The sequence below is a fragment of the Galeopterus variegatus genome, unplaced genomic scaffold (genome assembly GCF_000696425.1).
Source record: "Galeopterus variegatus unplaced genomic scaffold, G_variegatus-3.0.2 Scaffold9985, whole genome shotgun sequence".
Classification (NCBI taxonomy): Eukaryota; Metazoa; Chordata; class Mammalia; order Dermoptera; family Cynocephalidae; genus Galeopterus; species Galeopterus variegatus.
Window position 1 is genome coordinate 48,693 of NW_007736096.1, and position 16,792 is coordinate 65,484.

The 16,792-nt window shown below is 40.4% G+C and overlaps 1 protein-coding gene across 1 annotated transcript in view; it reads left to right on the forward strand.

Moving 5' to 3' along the window:
* The window catches only part of LOC103609717 (IQ domain-containing protein H-like), a gene marked incomplete at both ends in the record, with an annotated part of 58,929 nt that overhangs the window by 40,070 nt on the left and 2,067 nt on the right, over positions 1-16,792 (forward strand). Inside the window, one exon of the mRNA XM_008594009.1 lies at positions 10,573-10,634. Within this exon, the coding sequence (XP_008592231.1) occupies positions 10,573-10,634 (62 nt within the window). The remainder of the gene's footprint in view (positions 1-10,572; positions 10,635-16,792) is intronic.

A 16,792-nucleotide genomic window follows, 5' to 3' on the forward strand; every position in this document is an offset into this window, starting at 1 on the left:
GATGCAGGTCGCTAATAATTTGGTGCCCCTCCAAACAGATGCTCTTTAAATATTAGTTTGACATGTATTTAGGGGAAGGCTGAGTGCTGTTTGGGGAAGGGCAGAAAGGCAGCTCCATAGACGGTAGCACTTAATCCTGGGAAGATCAACTCCATCCCCAAACTTGCACACCCACCTTGGTAAAGCAAAAACCTTGCAGCTTGCCAGACTTAGGAGGCATTTTGAGGACCATCTGAAACTTGCCCTGAGCTTCCTGACCCCACCCAAAGCTGCTTATCAATGAACATCCTCTGTTGTAGTCTGCTCAGGCTGCCATAACAAAATAGCACAGACTGGCGGCTTAAACAACAGACTTTTATTTTCTCGCAGTTCTGAATGCTTGAAGTCCAAGATCAAGATGGTGGCAGATTTGGTTCCTGGCAAGGGTCTGCTTCCTGGCTTATAGATGGCCACCTTCTTGCTGTTTGCAAAGAGAAAGAGATCTCTGGTGTCTCTTTTATAAGGACACCAGTTCTAGTAGATCAGAACTCCAACCCCTATGACCTCATTTAACCTTAATCACCTCCTTAAAAGCACTATCTCCAATACAGTCACATGGGGGGTCAGGGCTTCAACATATGAATTTTGGTGGGACACAATTCAGTCTACAGCATCCTTCTACCTACATATAGTAATTTCTTTGCAGAAGGAGTTCTGATAAAAAGTTTTCCCCACTTTTCATCTTCCAGTAATACAGGGGGCTCCTGCCTAGCTGCTTCCTCCTAAGGTAGCTGGATGGGGGCAAGCAAGATGCAGTGTCTCGTGCCTGAACTAGAGCCTCTACTTTGTGCCTACAGACTCATGCTACTCTGGAGAAACAGTACTGTGTTCTTCCACTTTGCTCCAGATTTTCAAATCTCTAACACTCAGGACCATTCTAAGACCTTGAGTGACCCTGTGCCCTCTTACTCATGGAAGACCCATCCCACATCACATCAAACATACTAAAACAGATTCACCTCCCACATGAAATACGATGTGTGTGTGTGTATATATATATAAAGACTTAAAATTGAGCAGTAAACAGTTAATCGAATGTTTTAATTTATTGATATTCAATTCTACATTTATTAACTCTTATTTTTCACATCACATCAAACATACTAAAACAGATTCACCTCCCACATGAAATACGATGTGTGTGTGTATATATATATATATATAAAGACTTAAAATTGAGCAGTAAACAGTTAATCGAATGTTTTAATTTATTGATATTCAATTCTACATTTATTAGCTCTTATTTTTTATACTTCAGAAACAGAAATTTTAAGGGGTACATATTTTTATAAGCCCTTGAGAAGCTTACAGACCTCAAGCACAGGGCCAGCAGTGAATAGAATGACCTGGCTGACCCTTGGCAATCCCCACCATGCTGCCAGAGCACTGTCATGGTGCATGAGGCCCCTTGGCTAGATTGATTCATGCTTTGCAAACACATGTAATGGAGCTCATATCCCTTTGCAAATTACATTAAAATTGATATAGTACAAAAAGAATGAAAAAGCCAGATAAAGCTGATTTACCTGAAATAAATTGTTGCATCTGCTGCACACAATCCCTTTAGAATTAAATAATTTTTAGCTCCAACTGATTAGATTGAAACACTTCCATGTACCAGAAGGTAGCTAAATCTAACTCTAGCTTTATCTGACTCTTTTATTTTATTTTATTCTAAAATATCAAAGCAGAACAAGTACTGTGAATAGGTATGTTTGGCAGGGAAAGTCTCCTGCCCATAGGAAGACATACTCCATCACTTTCTATTGCCTGAAATTATTATTAGAGATTTATTTCTTGGGCCAAAGGTTTTGTATCTGATTGAAGTTCTAGAACCCGTGGGAAAAGTAAAGCACCAAAATTTATGAGTTATTTACACCTGTGTCTCTGAGTTGATCAGATCCATTTCTAAGAGCACATTTAATAGGAGAAGCAGATTGCTGTAGCCCAGGGGGCAGAAGTGGGTGGCACAAGGAAAGGGTTCCACAGAAGCTGTCAGGGCAAACCGAGGAGAGCTACAGAAAGTGGGGACAGAGAGGCACTGAGACATAGCCAGCACAGTTTTGTAGACTCGCCTCCAGGTCGCCTGTGCTAAACAACTTAGAAAGGAGGAAAGATGAAATGGGGGAGAAAGAAAAATATAGATTGGAGGCAACAAAGTGATGGAACAATATGAAGAAGAAAAAGATAACAGAAGAAAAGAGAGAAGATAAAATCCAGAGACTGGAAAAATCCACCAAAAAAGGAAGAGGAGATAATTAGAAAGGAAAGGAGCAAATAAACAGAAGTACAAGAAGAGAGAAAGAAGAGAAAAATGGAGCCATAAAAATCTGAGGTGAGGAGTTATGTGAGTACTTGGAAATGTTGGACGTTCTCCAGCAGTGTCCTCGCTTCACTTTTCCTGAGATGGGCTCTCATCTTCTCAAACCCTGGGGTCCATTTCTGGACAGGACTCTGCACTTGCTCCCTTAATTGTCTTTACTTTGGGAAGCAGGTGATGAACCAGCGTTTATGGAGCACCTACTGTGTGCTGGCCACCGAGCTGAGCATTTTTACTCATTCACTCCTGTATTCTTCATGTCTGTCCTGTAAGAAGGTTTGTTTCTCCCATATTACAGTGAGGACTTTAGGCTTAAAGACTTGCAGCACTTGCTCAGGGTCGCACAGTCAGTCAGGCATTTTGTGAAACTGACATTTGAACTCGTAATTGTCCACAAAGTCAAGCATAATTCTTTCTCTTACACCAAGGCATCTCCATGTGCCTTTTTCCTCCTAAAGGACTATTTTCCACTAACTATTCATATTTTTAAAATATTATTACCAACCCAATCCAAAAATTCTGGGATTCATTTTAAACGGAATATTTCATCTGGGTCCTCTTACGTATTCTTCAGCTGAAGAAGCTCAACTTCTCTTCATAGCCCCCTACGACTCTCTCTCCCTTGCAAAAGAGAAAAAAATACGTGTTTAATAATTAATTTCCCTAAAGTGTTATTACCTCTTGGGATTATGCTGAGTCTAAAAAGAAGATCATTTACCCAAATTCCAGCATAACCTCTGCTACCTGCTCCCACTCTCGGTTGAATTTAATGTGGGTGATTATTCCAGAAAAAGAAAGTAACATTAACAATGTATCATGTCAATGCTACCAAAAGGAAAATCCTCAAAAGTCCTTATTCTTGACATTGTTTTTCCTCCTATTATCATCACAGAATCTTGAACGATGTTTCTTGTCCAAAGTCCCAGGAAATAAAAAGGGAAATGAGAACACACTATGAGTTTATTTTTCCTTGATGAATATTGGAAGGAAGCATTGCTGAGTTTGTAAGCAACTTGGTGGGTCTCATTCCTGGCACTTCTGTAATGCCACAGAATACCCCCACTGATTTCCTAATGAAATGAAGTTGTAATGAAAGCCATGTGGAGAAAGGCGTCATGTTTACTGCCTGCAACAGTGTGGGGCAGGGCTGGTGTCACACATACACAGGCAGTGTGCCATGGTTCTAAATAGCTCTACAACCGCCAGCAATCATTTCCTCAGGCCACGGTATTGCCATGGTGGGAATCAATAGGGCTTCTTACAAATATTCTGATTTTCATCCTTCCAGGAACATGACAGAATTACACTTCTTCATCCCTCCCCCTAAAATTAGGCATGGTCATACAACTTGCTTTGGCCAGTGAAATATGAGCAGAAGTGATACATTCCTTTCCAATGCAGAAGCCTTTACGGGCCACTTCATGGGTGGCCATATGCTTTTTCCTGCCTTGGGAAGCATGAAAGCACATTGAGACAGAGCTTCCTTCAGCCTGGCTCCCCGAGTGTAAGAACAGTGATCAGAGACCCATGCCACGCCACTTGGGGAATGGAGCGTAAGCAAGAACTACAAAGTTTGTTTTTATAAGCAACCGAGAGGGCCGGCCCCGTGGTGCACTCGGGAGAGTGCAGCGCTTGGGAGCGCAGTGGCACTCCCACCTCAGGTTCGGATCCTATATAGGGATGGCTGGTGCACTCACTGGCTGAGCCTGGTGTGAGCGACACCAAGCCAAGGGTTGCGATCCCTTTACTGGTCACAAAAAAAAAATAAAATAAAATAAACAACCAAGAATTTTTTTTTTTTTAGTTACTGCAGCATAACCCAGCCTACCTGGTTAATATAGAAATTAGTAGCAAAAGAAGGATGCCCCCAGAACAGAAACCTAAAATTTTGGTATTGGCTTAGTGCTCAGGCAAGGGGAGGCAAGGAAACTGTTAATGGAAACTACAGGATGAAAATCCATGTTATGAAGTGGTAAAATATTTGGTAAAACTGACACCTATGATAATTTGGAAGGAAAATAATATTTCTAATGTACCTGTAGCTCTAGGAGAAGCAGTTGAAGAATATAATAATGTCAATAGAATATATTGGGCATTGCTGGCTGCATTTGTCAAGGTATTATACAAAAAAGTATGAGCTTCCAAATGAATCAGGCAGTTTGCAAGCAGAAATGAAAGGGAATAGAGAGATTCCAGAAAGGTGGTACTTTGCAGAGTTGGAAAAGCTGAACTGATTTTTAAACTTCAACATGGAGGATTTAAAAAAAAAAGCTGAAAAAGCTTTTGTACGAAAAAAGCCAATTAAAACTCAGCCTTGCAATAAGGGTCCGATTAAAGGTATGACATAACCTACTATTATCTTTTTTCCTTTTCTCTCATTTTAATGATAAACTTTTGCTAAAAAGAGAAGAAAATGGTAATACTTAAATAACCAACTATTAAAACCTCTGAATGGATTAAGTTACCTTGGAGTAAGGATCGAACAGAGATTGTGGCGTCCAGTGAATATTCTAATTTAACCAGAACAGCTCAGGAAAAAGAGACAAAGGATATAGCTCTCCTACTGAAGTCTGATAGACTAAAGATGCCTGAAATTAAGAGAGAGAGGGAGGCATAGAAGCAAGACAGCAAAGAAATACAGAAAATCTGAGAGGTTTATCTAGAAAAGAACTGCAGATGTAGCTATTGGTACTTGTAGCTGATTGAAATCAAATAGATCATAAATCAATTAAATTTTTGAGAGAGCTCAACAGTCAAGAGAAACATCAGTCTGGATTAAAAGAGACTGTCACTGTTCAAGACTTAAAAGAACCCTTTGTTACTTAACCATCTATGGGCAGGAAGAGGGTAAGAAAGTTTTTATATTGCTAAGGAAGGTATACTCTGTAATGCACACCCCCCTCAGATATGGCTGAGGATGATTATGGAAAAGGAATAAATTCCCAGAAGGCAGAGCCAAGGGCCACAATGAACAATGTCTAAGAGAGCCCCATTAAGAGAGTGGAATCAGGCCTAATCAAGAAAGATTTCCCACCTAAGGGATAGGGGCCTTTGAAATGTCTGCCCAGTGGAATTTCAGAATTGCTACAAACCCCATAGCTTCTGTTTGTCTCTCATTCTTTCCCTTTCCAAATAGAGTACTTACTGCAGTTACCCTGTCTCCATTCCACCAGCGTTTGAGTGGTGAGGGCTGAGCAGATCATTTTTTTTTTCTTTATAGTTCATGGCTTTCCAAATAAAGAGCCAGACCTGATCTAGAAATACCATGGATCACCCATAGTTATTTATAATAATATTTGATAGCATTTTATACCTTGTAAACATTTTTTATATATTATGTTTCATTCTTGCAATAACTTTAAAAGGTAGATATTACTGTTCTGAGTTTGTAGATGAGGAAGCTGAGGCTTAAAATGTTAAGTCACTTTGCAAGTTTATATAGCAAAAAATTATTATGGTGCTTTCTAATAACTAGCTTGAAAAAAATTTTACACAAGAGTAAATGGGGTTGAAAGGGGAGAAAGGTCAATCAAAGCAAACAAAAAGATCTATAGCCTAAGATGCTACCTGGGAAAACAGACCTGAACAGAGTACAACAATTGGGAATCTGACAGCCAGGAAGTAACACAGGGAGTATATTGACAAGGGAGTGAGACTGAGATACGTGGATAGATAGAGTTGCCTGAGGAAAATGTTGCTTACAGTGAGGTTTACTTTGGTGAGCTGCTTCTGTATAGACTCTTATATCTCTCAAATGTAAAATAAAATACTGAATTGTTTTATGGGGTATTATGGAAAAACAGCTTGGAGTAAATCTTTTACTTCTGTTACTCCCTCTGGATGCAAGCTAAGAAGATTCCTGGTCACTTTTCTTGGAGAGTTATAAATGTCCTGCCAAACCTAGACTTCTCATTCTGGCCATGACAAGGTAGCTTGTAGCAAACCAACTTTTTCCACCAAAAACTATTATAAAAGCTGGACAAGTATATATAAAACAACTGTTTGAAAACATTGGAAGACAACCAAGACAAGCAGTATTTAGGGAACTACAATCCTTAAGAGAACAGAAGAATATAAAGTGAGTGCCATAATCCCCTAAGTTTTTCTTTGAGAACATTTCCAAATTGTGTTAGGGAATAAACCCAAATGGAAATCACAGACTTACTGGGCTGAGTCAGAGACTGGAGTTCAGAACTGTCAAACTGCTTGATACTTGACAGCCAAAATCCTAGAGCAAAGATGATCGAAGAGAAGTGAGCTCATAAATCTGTGTACAGGTGTCATTTCTATCACTAGTGTACTCATACCTGGTGAAATAAACAGCTCAAGACTCCAAGAAATCCAGCACACACACACACGAAACAAAAACAAAAATAAAACCAGTAGCTGGGAGGCTAAAGATCAAGCCACATTAGGCTGGGAAGAATGAGATTGGAGTTCATGTTCTGCTGAATTGAGAGGGACCTAATAAACACCCTAAGCTTTCAGTGGAGAATCCAAAAGAACCAAGCTCTAGGAGTATAGACAATTACCTGGGAGAAAAGACCAAATACAAGGAGTAAGAGAAACATTTAAATAGACCAGAACCAACAACACATAAAATCAGCCCTAGATACATCAAGATGAGCTACCAGTACTCTATCTACCTGTCAAAAATAAAAGTTAACCCTCTTTGAGGGAAGATATTATCTAGAGCTTCAATGATCAGCATCCAATCAAAAATTATAAGATACAGCAAAAGACAGGACCAAATAATTGAAAACAAAGAGAAAAAAATAGAGAAAGATCCACAGGTGATTCAGATGTTGGAACTGTCAGACAGGGACTTAAAATAACTATGACTAGTATGTTCAAGAAAATAGACAAAAAGACAGAGAATTTCCCCCAAAGACCTAGAATCTATTTTTTAAAAAGTCAAATCAAAATTCTAGAACTAAAAATTATTATGACAAAGATTAATAATTCAACATATTAATTTAATAGGAGATTATCAGAACCAATAATTAGTGAACTGGAAAACAGGTTAGTAGAAAATATTCAGACATATACAGAAGGAGAAAATGATGAAAATATAGAAAAGGGCTTAAGAGTTATATGGGACATGGAGGAAAAGGTCTAATTTTCATGCAACTAGTGTCCCAGAAGGAGAGAGGAAGCAATTTTAAATAACTACTGACTGAGAATTTCCCAAAACTAGTGAAAGACATCAAAACACATGTCAAACCACATATTCAAGAAGCACTGTAAACCTCAGACAAGATGAATACAAGGAAAATCACACCTGGAAACATCATGATTATACTGCTGAAAATTAAAGAGAAACAGAAAAATTTTAAAGTAGCTAGAAGAAAAAAAGTTACCTTACCTTCAAAGGAGAAATGATAAGATTGATAGCTAACTTTTCAACAAAGTCTATGAAAGCTGGAAGACAATGGGATCATAATTTTAAAGTACTGAAAGAAAGAACCCTGCCAATCGAGAATTCTATTCCCAGAGAGGGGGAAAAATCTAGTAAATGTCCCACAGGTCCCTGAGAATGAAATATCTATGAACTTGTTCTATATATGGGGATTAGAAGCCAGATGATTGCTGATACTTCTGCTCAATATGGAACTATTTTTAAAAAGGGAGATATGAAATTCTGAAATGGGAACTACTTACTTATTGGAAGTGACTTATTATATTTTTATTTACAATAGAGCCCTAGAATAGCACTGCTCAATAGAAATATAATTCAAGCCACAAATGTGAGCCACATAGATAATTTGAAAGTTTCTTGGAGCAACATTTTTAAAAAGTAAAAGAAATAGGTAAGGTTAATTTTAGTGCTATATTTTATTTAACCCAATCTATACAAAATATTGTTGTTTCAACATGTAATCAGTATAAAAATTATTAATGAGATATTTTACATTTTTTGTACTAAGTCTTTGAAATCTACAGCACATCTCAATTTGGACTACTAGTATTTCAGTTTCTCAGGAGCCCCCTGTGGCTACTGGCTACCACATTGGACATCACAGTAAGGGATGCAAGAGACCTTCTAAGCAGTGGTTCTCAATCCTTGCTGCCCATCAGAATGACCTCAGTGAGGAGCATTAAAAAGTACAGATGCCCATGCAGAGCTGCAGTGAGGGCGAGGCAAGCAAAACACTTATCCTGAGCACAGAATTTAAGGGAGCACAACAAAAGCCCTCAGTAGTAAAGATAAATGATATTTTAATGCAATATTTATAAACTCAAAGTTAATGCAAAAAATACATGATGAACAAAACATCAAAGTTTTTAATAAAAACAGGATCTGATTGCTGATTTTTTCCCTTTGCCTCAGGCTCTAATATAGCTCAGCATGGCACTGTGCCCAGGATGTACTCCAGAGCGAATAAACCACTATTTCTGGAGATAGGGCCCAGGCATTATATTTTTTAAGCATTCAGATGATTCCAACATGCAGCCTTCATTGAGAACCACTGTTCTAGTCTAAGGTCTGTCCCAATGCACTGATTTCCTGATGAAGTGGAGAATTGAAAAGGGCAGTCATAATTCTGGCATGTGATTTCTTTTATGAAATCCCCAAAACACAGTTTTCTTTTTTGGACTTCTGGTGATGGGGAGTTCACAGCTTCACAGGGCAGCCATTTCCATTATTGGACAACTTCAGGATTGCTTCTTATTTATTTAGAGAAAACTGTTAACAGATAATTTTTTTAAAAGGGTAAAGCCATGCCTCATACAGATATAAAAATAAATGCATGATATAGATTTTCTTTAACAGAGGGACCTAGGCAGATGGTATAACTGGTTCCAAAAAGAATCCAAAACACAGATATCTTTATAGATCAGGGATATGCAAATAGACATGCGAATGAAAATAAATATGGAAATGAAGGCGAAACAGGTTTTTCCACAAGGGAGAGGGAAATCAATTGACGCTCTATCAGACTAGACAGAATTTGCTTATCTATCAGTTACCTACAACTTACAGAGCTGTAAAATATCTCTCCTGTAACAATCTGATACAGCAGTAGGGTGTGCGATAGGCAACACATAGTTTTCCATTTAAATACAAATTATTTCCCACACAACAGATTGCTTTCCTGTATTCTTTTACCCCTTGCTCTTAGAAGAGTGGTTTTCAAATTTTGACATGCAGTAGGATCGTCCAGGAAGAGAGCTAAAAGGCAGCCCTTCCAAGGACTCTGAGCTTGGATGGTGCCTATGAAAATGCCCTTTTTTTTTTTGTACTGTGGTTAAACATATATAACCTATGGATGCCAATTTAAGCATTTTGAAACATACAATTGTGTAGAATTAATTACATTCACACTTCTGTGTAATCACTACCTCCATTTCCAAAACGTTTTTGTCATCCTAAACATAAACTCCACAACCATTAAGCAATAACTTCTCATTGCTCCTCCCTGACCCCCATTTCTGATAACCTCTAATCTGATTCTGTCTCCGAATTTTTTTTTTTTTTTTTGCTTTTAAATTTATTTTTTCTTAATTGGTCTATGATAATTATATATATTTATGGAATACAATGTGATATTTGGGTACATTTATACAGTGTGCAGTGATTACATCAGGGTGTTTAGCATATCCATCACCTCAAACATTTGTCACCTCTTTGTGTTGGGAACATCCAACATCCTCTCAACCAGCTTCTTGAAGTTACACACTAATAGTTGTTGACTATGAAAATACCCTCTTGGGCCGGCCCGGTGGCGCACTGGATAGTGCGCCGCTTGGGAAGTGTGGCGGCGCTCCCGCCCGAGGGTTCGGATCCCACATACAGACCGGTTCCCGCTCACTGGCTGAGCGAGGCGCGGAAGCAACACCGAGGGTTGCAATCCCGTTGCCGGTCCCCGGTCCGGTACGGGGGCAACACTGAGGGTTGCGATCTGTTGCCGGACACGGAAAAAGACAAAAAGACAAAAAAAAAAAAAAGAAAGAAAATACCCTCTTAATGGGCACACTAGATGATTATGATGCTGGTGTTCCAAGCATTATAATTCAAAAAACACTGCCTTAGAATGTACCTACTCCACATCTGGAGATGGCCTTTTCAAATGTACTTTTCACAATATTTGGAGGTAGCTCTAGATTTTAATTCAAATCAGCCTTAGTGGTCTTACTGTGCTAGTAGCATTTTCTTTACTTTGTTTCCAAGATAATGTGCTATTTTCTTCCTCTCCATTCAAATTTTATAGGACAGACAAGGAACTATTTTTATATTATATGAGCACCTGAAGAGAGACAAGTTGGGAATGCTGTGAGTATGAAGTGTGTTTATGAGATGTAATAAGCTAAGAAAATAGACCATAACAACCAGCGAGAATGGTGCTTCTCATGCGTTTAATCAGCATGCTGATTTATTAGGTGTCTATCTTGTTTTATTTAGATATTCAAGTATTTCCTAAAATGACTTTAGATGTGTTGGTGGGGGTTCATAAATATAACTAATTAATTATCCAAAATTGATGAGTAAGATTTTAGACTTAACAGCATATTACACCAAACACATACATATACAAGGCACGACAAATCTGATTGATGGGAACCACCTCAGACTTCCCGATTGTAGAAGGGCAGTTGTCATCCTGGCATGCTTAGAAAAGTGCTCTGGTCACTTGGCAAGATGTTCCTGCAAAGGGCAGGGTCTGTAGTCCCTCCTCAGATCCAGTTTCAGCCCTGATGCAATCCTCTCAAGGTATGTGTATACTGAGAAAATTCCTGCTGGCAGCACTCAGGAGGCCTCTCCCCTTCCTGTTACCTGCAAATTTCTCTCCAGGGCGTTTTGGAGAGCTAGCAAAATTGTCTCCTCATAGAGGACTCAGAGTTTTAGAGCCACAACCTTGAATTATCTCCTACTTCATATCTTTGCATATAGTTATTTGGTACCTTTAAATCATCCTAACTTACTGGGAAACTGTTTCTGCCCTTATTTCTCTTCCTTTATAGCCTCTACGGCAGTGTAGACGTCACAGCCTCACACTGTAACACACACACACACACACACACACAGATCTGATCTCATAAAAACTAACCAAATAAGAGCCAATTCCTCTATTAAGCACTAATGCTCCTGAGTATCCTCACTTCTGCCTGGTGGGCAGTCTCTCGGAAACTGGTCAAAAGAGATGCACACTGAAACAAGCAAGTAGGTGCATAGGAAAGGTTTCAACTCATCTGTGTAGAAAACAGTCCTTTGTTTGTCCTCAAAGCATTACCAGTTATAACAGGCCATTTTCAATACAGTGATACTCACCCTCTTCAATCCTTTTGAACTTATGCAAATATTCTGGTTTCTTCTTCTTTGGAGCTAGAAAGTGACTGCAATTTAATCTAACACATACAGTCTTAAATACTTCTCATTACTTGGGAAGAGGACAAGCTGGCCATTTGAGTCCTCCCCTCCAGTTCCAACCTTTTCACAAGATCTCATAAACATGCAAAACTTATTGAGTCATATTAAGAAAATCCCTTCACCAGGGATTCTCTCTCTGCCCTTTTCTTACCTTACTCTGATAGCAAAAGAAATGACACCTCAATCTATAACATCCCAACAAGCATGCATTTATTTTATCTGCCCAGGCCTTCATGTCTAGAATGATAAGAGCATGGGACACTTCTGGGCATGTGCAGGGAAGGAGCTGCCCTTTGCTTCCCAGTGACATTCTGTCCCTCAGCTCGCTCCCTGCCCTGAGCCCTGTCCTTACCAAAAGCATTTAATCAACTGTGCCAGGCACAATTCTTGGTGTTGGGGAAACAGCAAAGAACCAAACAGACAAGTCCCTGCCCTCATGAAGCTGACATTATAATGGGGTGGACATACACCCCATTATAAGTAAGTAAACAGGTAAATATTGTCTAGCATGTCAACTGCTGAAATGCCAGGAAAGGGCAGCAGCAGTTTACTGGTAGTTGGAACACCAGAGATGAAATTCTTCCTTTTAGAGCCACAACCTTGAATTATCTCCTACTTCATATCTTTGCATATAGTTATTTGGTACCTTTAAATCATCCTAACTTACTGGGAAACTGTTTCTGCCCTTATTTCTCTTCCTTTATAGCCTCTACGGCAGTGTAGACGTCACAGCCTCACACTGTAACACACACACACACACACACACACAGATCTGATCTCATAAAAACTAACCAAATAAGAGCCAATTCCTCTATTAAGCACTAATGCTCCTGAGTATCCTCACTTCTGCCTGGTGGGCAGTCTCTCGGAAACTGGTCAAAAGAGATGCACACTGAAACAAGCAAGTAGGTGCATAGGAAAGGTTTCAACTCATCTGTGTAGAAAACAGTCCTTTGTTTGTCCTCAAAGCATTACCAGTTATAACAGGCCATTTTCAATACAGTGATACTCACCCTCTTCAATCCTTTTGAACTTATGCAAATATTCTGGTTTCTTCTTCTTTGGAGCTAGAAAGTGACTACAATTTAATCTAACACATACAGTCTTAAATACTTCTCATTACTTGGGAAGAGGACAAGCTGGCCATTTGAGTCCTCCCCTCCAGTTCCAACCTTTTCACAAGATCTCATAAACATGCAAAACTTATTGAGTCATATTAAGAAAATCCCTTCACCAGGGATTCTCTCTCTGCCCTTTTCTTACCTTACTCTGATAGCAAAAGAAATGACACCTCAATCTATAACATCCCAACAAGCATGCATTTATTTTATCTGCCCAGGCCTTCATGTCTAGAATGATAAGAGCATGGGACACTTCTGGGCATGTGCAGGGAAGGAGCTGCCCTTTGCTTCCCAGTGACATTCTGTCCCTCAGCTCGCTCCCTGCCCTGAGCCCTGTCCTTACCAAAAGCATTTAATCAACTGTGCCAGGCACAATTCTTGGTGTTGGGGAAACAGCAAAGAACCAAACAGACAAGTCCCTGCCCTCATGAAGCTGACATTATAATGGGGTGGACATACACCCCATTATAAGTAAGTAAACAGGTAAATATGGTCTAGCATGTCAACTGCTGAAATGCCAGGAAAGGGCAGCAGCAGTTTACTGGTAGTTGGAACACCAGAGATGAAATTCTTCCTATTCCACTCTCGCCAAACTTGATACTAAGATGTCAGGGCTATGACAGGATGTAGGCCACCAGGCAGTTACTGGGACTAGGAGAACCAAGCAGTCAACTGGATTTGAAGTTGGCAAGCTGGAAGGTAAGAAATTTCAATCTTCCGGGCCGGCCCGGTAAAAAAAAAAAAAAAAAAAAAAAAAAAAAAAGAAAAGAAATTTCAATCTTCCCAAGTTATGAGTCTAATTAAGCAGGGAAGGTTCAAGGTCCAAGTATATCTCTAAGCTCAAGAATTTAGATCGATGGGTTATTTAAGTACAAGAACTAGAAATCAGAACACAGTGATATGAACTGTCTTATTGGGCACCAGTGAGCATGAAAGATTAACTGCAAAGGACAAGCTGGGCCAGAACTGGAACTAGACAAACCCTCATGCACATGGTACGAGGTTGGGAGGGTGATGAGAGAAGAGCAGTGAGGCAGGCCAAATGCAGGACCCAGGATTCAGGGACTGGAGGACATCTCAAAAAGCAATCAGCTTGCAGCATCAGGAAAGTTCCAACCACAAAGAGAAAGGAAAGGACAACCTAAGAGCCACGTGTTGGGGAGAAAGGGAGCTCAACCATAGGAGCTCAAAGAGGAGGCCACTTTTAGAGACCCAGGCCAGCAGCGGGGGTGGCATGAAGAAAGCCTGTCAGCAGGCGACAGAGCCAGCAGAGTCTAACACTCAGAAGCAAGACTTGTGTCCCAGAATTGATGGGATGAGACAGGGGTATTATTAACAGGGCAGAAGCAGAGTTCTTGAGGTATGGGCCATGGGAAGATTAATTCAGGTGGACTCTTGGGCATGGAGGAACCAGGCAAGGGGGAAACCATCACAGAATTTAGGAGATAGAAGAAGAGACTGTTTTGTGAACAAAAAACCCCAATCATCAAACCTAACAGCAAGGTGGATTTGATGCCGAAGCCTACAGAATGAATAATTAGATTGGTAACCAAGAGGAACTCGCCCAGCTGTCCCTACACCTGCACCTGAGTTTTCAGGCAAGGATGCCTTGACCTGCAGGCTAGTTTTCAGTGGTAGAAATAGTACTATTGGTGTACCTTCTAGATGGTTATTGCTGCTCACACATCCTACAGAGAGGGCACTGTTGATGTGGACCTCCTGAAAGACTCAGTGCCTTTTCTGCGGTTTTTGCCCCACTTATTCTCATCCCTTACTGCAGTCACAGAACCAAAGAATGTTAGAGCAGAGAAGGATCTTGGGGATTAATCAACCCTCATATTATAGATGAAACTGAGGCTGAGAAAGGGGATGTGATTCACCTGGGTCACACAGTAGGTTGTCTGTCTCCTGATCCTGAACTAGTGTTCTTTTTGCTATACCACGAAGTCTACATTGAGTGGCCACCTTGTATAGGCAGTGGTAATTATCTTCCAGGATCCAATCCCAGTACTCCCTTGAGAATTACTTGTAAGNGGGGGGGAGCCCAGGATTCTGCTGTTTTAGGAAGCACCCAGGGTCTAATACATACTGATCCTGTGGCAATAAAATACAAATGACTTTTTAAAATTACTGACTCTGAAGTTGCCTTTGGCTGTTATTTATGTTCTTAAAAGAACTCATGTACAGCATCTATAAGGGGTGGGCCATTCTTGGATTTTGGGAATGTAACTCAAAAGTTTAGGAAGGACTGATCTAGTCCAATTCCTTCATTTTAGAGAAAAGGAAGTGAAGACCCAGAGAGCTTAAGTAACTCCCCCAAAGTCACACAGGCAGTGGCAGGACAAATAGCCCTGGTCTCCTATCTTAGGGACTGGGAAGCTTTCAACCCTGACCCAAGGGAGAGTCTGCTTGAAGGCAGACATTCCAAAAGGGTCTAAGCCTTAGACTCTAAGGTGACTTATTTTACAGTTAGCAATGGGAACAAAGTAGTAATCCCAAAGGTTTTTGCAGCTGACTTGGGGGTAGCTTTTTATGTTCATCCCCTCAGGACAGAGAAATTTTTAAAAAATTAATCCATTCACTTAGTCTATTTTTTTCCTTTGATAAATAAAATTCAAAAAATAGCCAGAAAAATACCTTAGAGTTTTATTTCCGNAGCTTTGATGTGGGCGCCTAGCCTGGTGTGGTGGGCGGGGGCCAGGCGGGTGGGGAGCAGTAGGGCTTCGCCCCGCAAGTGGGGCTCTGCTGGGGGTGACTCACAGAGGTCGCAGAGTTGGGCTGGTCTGGCACGCTTCACTCCGCCTCTGTGTGGTCCTTTGCTGGCTTTCCTGGCCTTTGTTGTCTGGACTGATCATTCGTTCCCACAGCCGGGCTTGGGCGCTCTCAGGATTCCTCCTCTGTGTCGGCCCCAAAACCTCGAACCTGCTGCCGCTTGTTTGTCGATGTAGGATCGTTGTTGAAAGAATTATTCGCCTTTTGTTGCTCTTGGAAATGCAATCAATACTCTGGTATCACAGCGCATGGCTCACAGAATCGCGCTGTCTCCTGTCACGGCCACTCCAGACCCGTCGCCATCTTGGGCAGCTCGGCCACCTTGTATAGGGAATCCTATTGTGTAACACAAAAATTCTCAGACTGTTGTGAGGTACATCACTGCTTGTGCAAATTTGTACAAGCAGTGATGTACCTCTTGTACCTGCTTGTGCAAAATTTGTATAGAATTTGCTAATTTACTTATTCTGATTATTTGGTAGGATTCAAGATTATCCATGGAATTCTCACTTATATCTAGCTGTGCTTTTTTGAGTGTGAGATAAAAGGGTGGAATTAAAGCTAGTGTATTAGGAATTGCATTAAGGCACTAGCATGAGAGGTTGAGAATAGATGACTCAATAGACAACGGCCAAGAGAAGGTCCTGTTTTCTAGAACATGTATTGAAAAGGAAAAGATGAGCAAATATAAACTCTTCTTTTTTGTGTTGCTTAGTTTTCTCTGGAGCTTTAGTGGGAGGCATTTCATGAGACAGTTGGGCTTTGTTTGGCTTTATGGCAAGCAGGTCACACTGGGTAAAGAACGTCAGTCACCTCTTTAGGAAAGGTGAGGGGGCTCCAAGAGGGGATGACTTTGCAGACCAGAGATTTGTGGTTTGGCTTTTCTGAGATATCTTCACATTGACTCCATTTACTCTGAGATATTTCTGGGAAATAGTGGAATTTAAAGAGAAATTTCAAGGAAAGGAAAAAATGAAGGAAATTCTAGAAATGAATTAATTAATAGGGAAGGGGACATAGAGTCCATCCAGCCTCCTGCTTTCCCAACCTGGGGAACATGGACCCCAGGAGGCTGAGGAGGGAAATGAGAGGGGCATGGATCTATTTGTGGACCCAGCATCATACACGCATGCACACACACACACACACACACACACACACACACACACA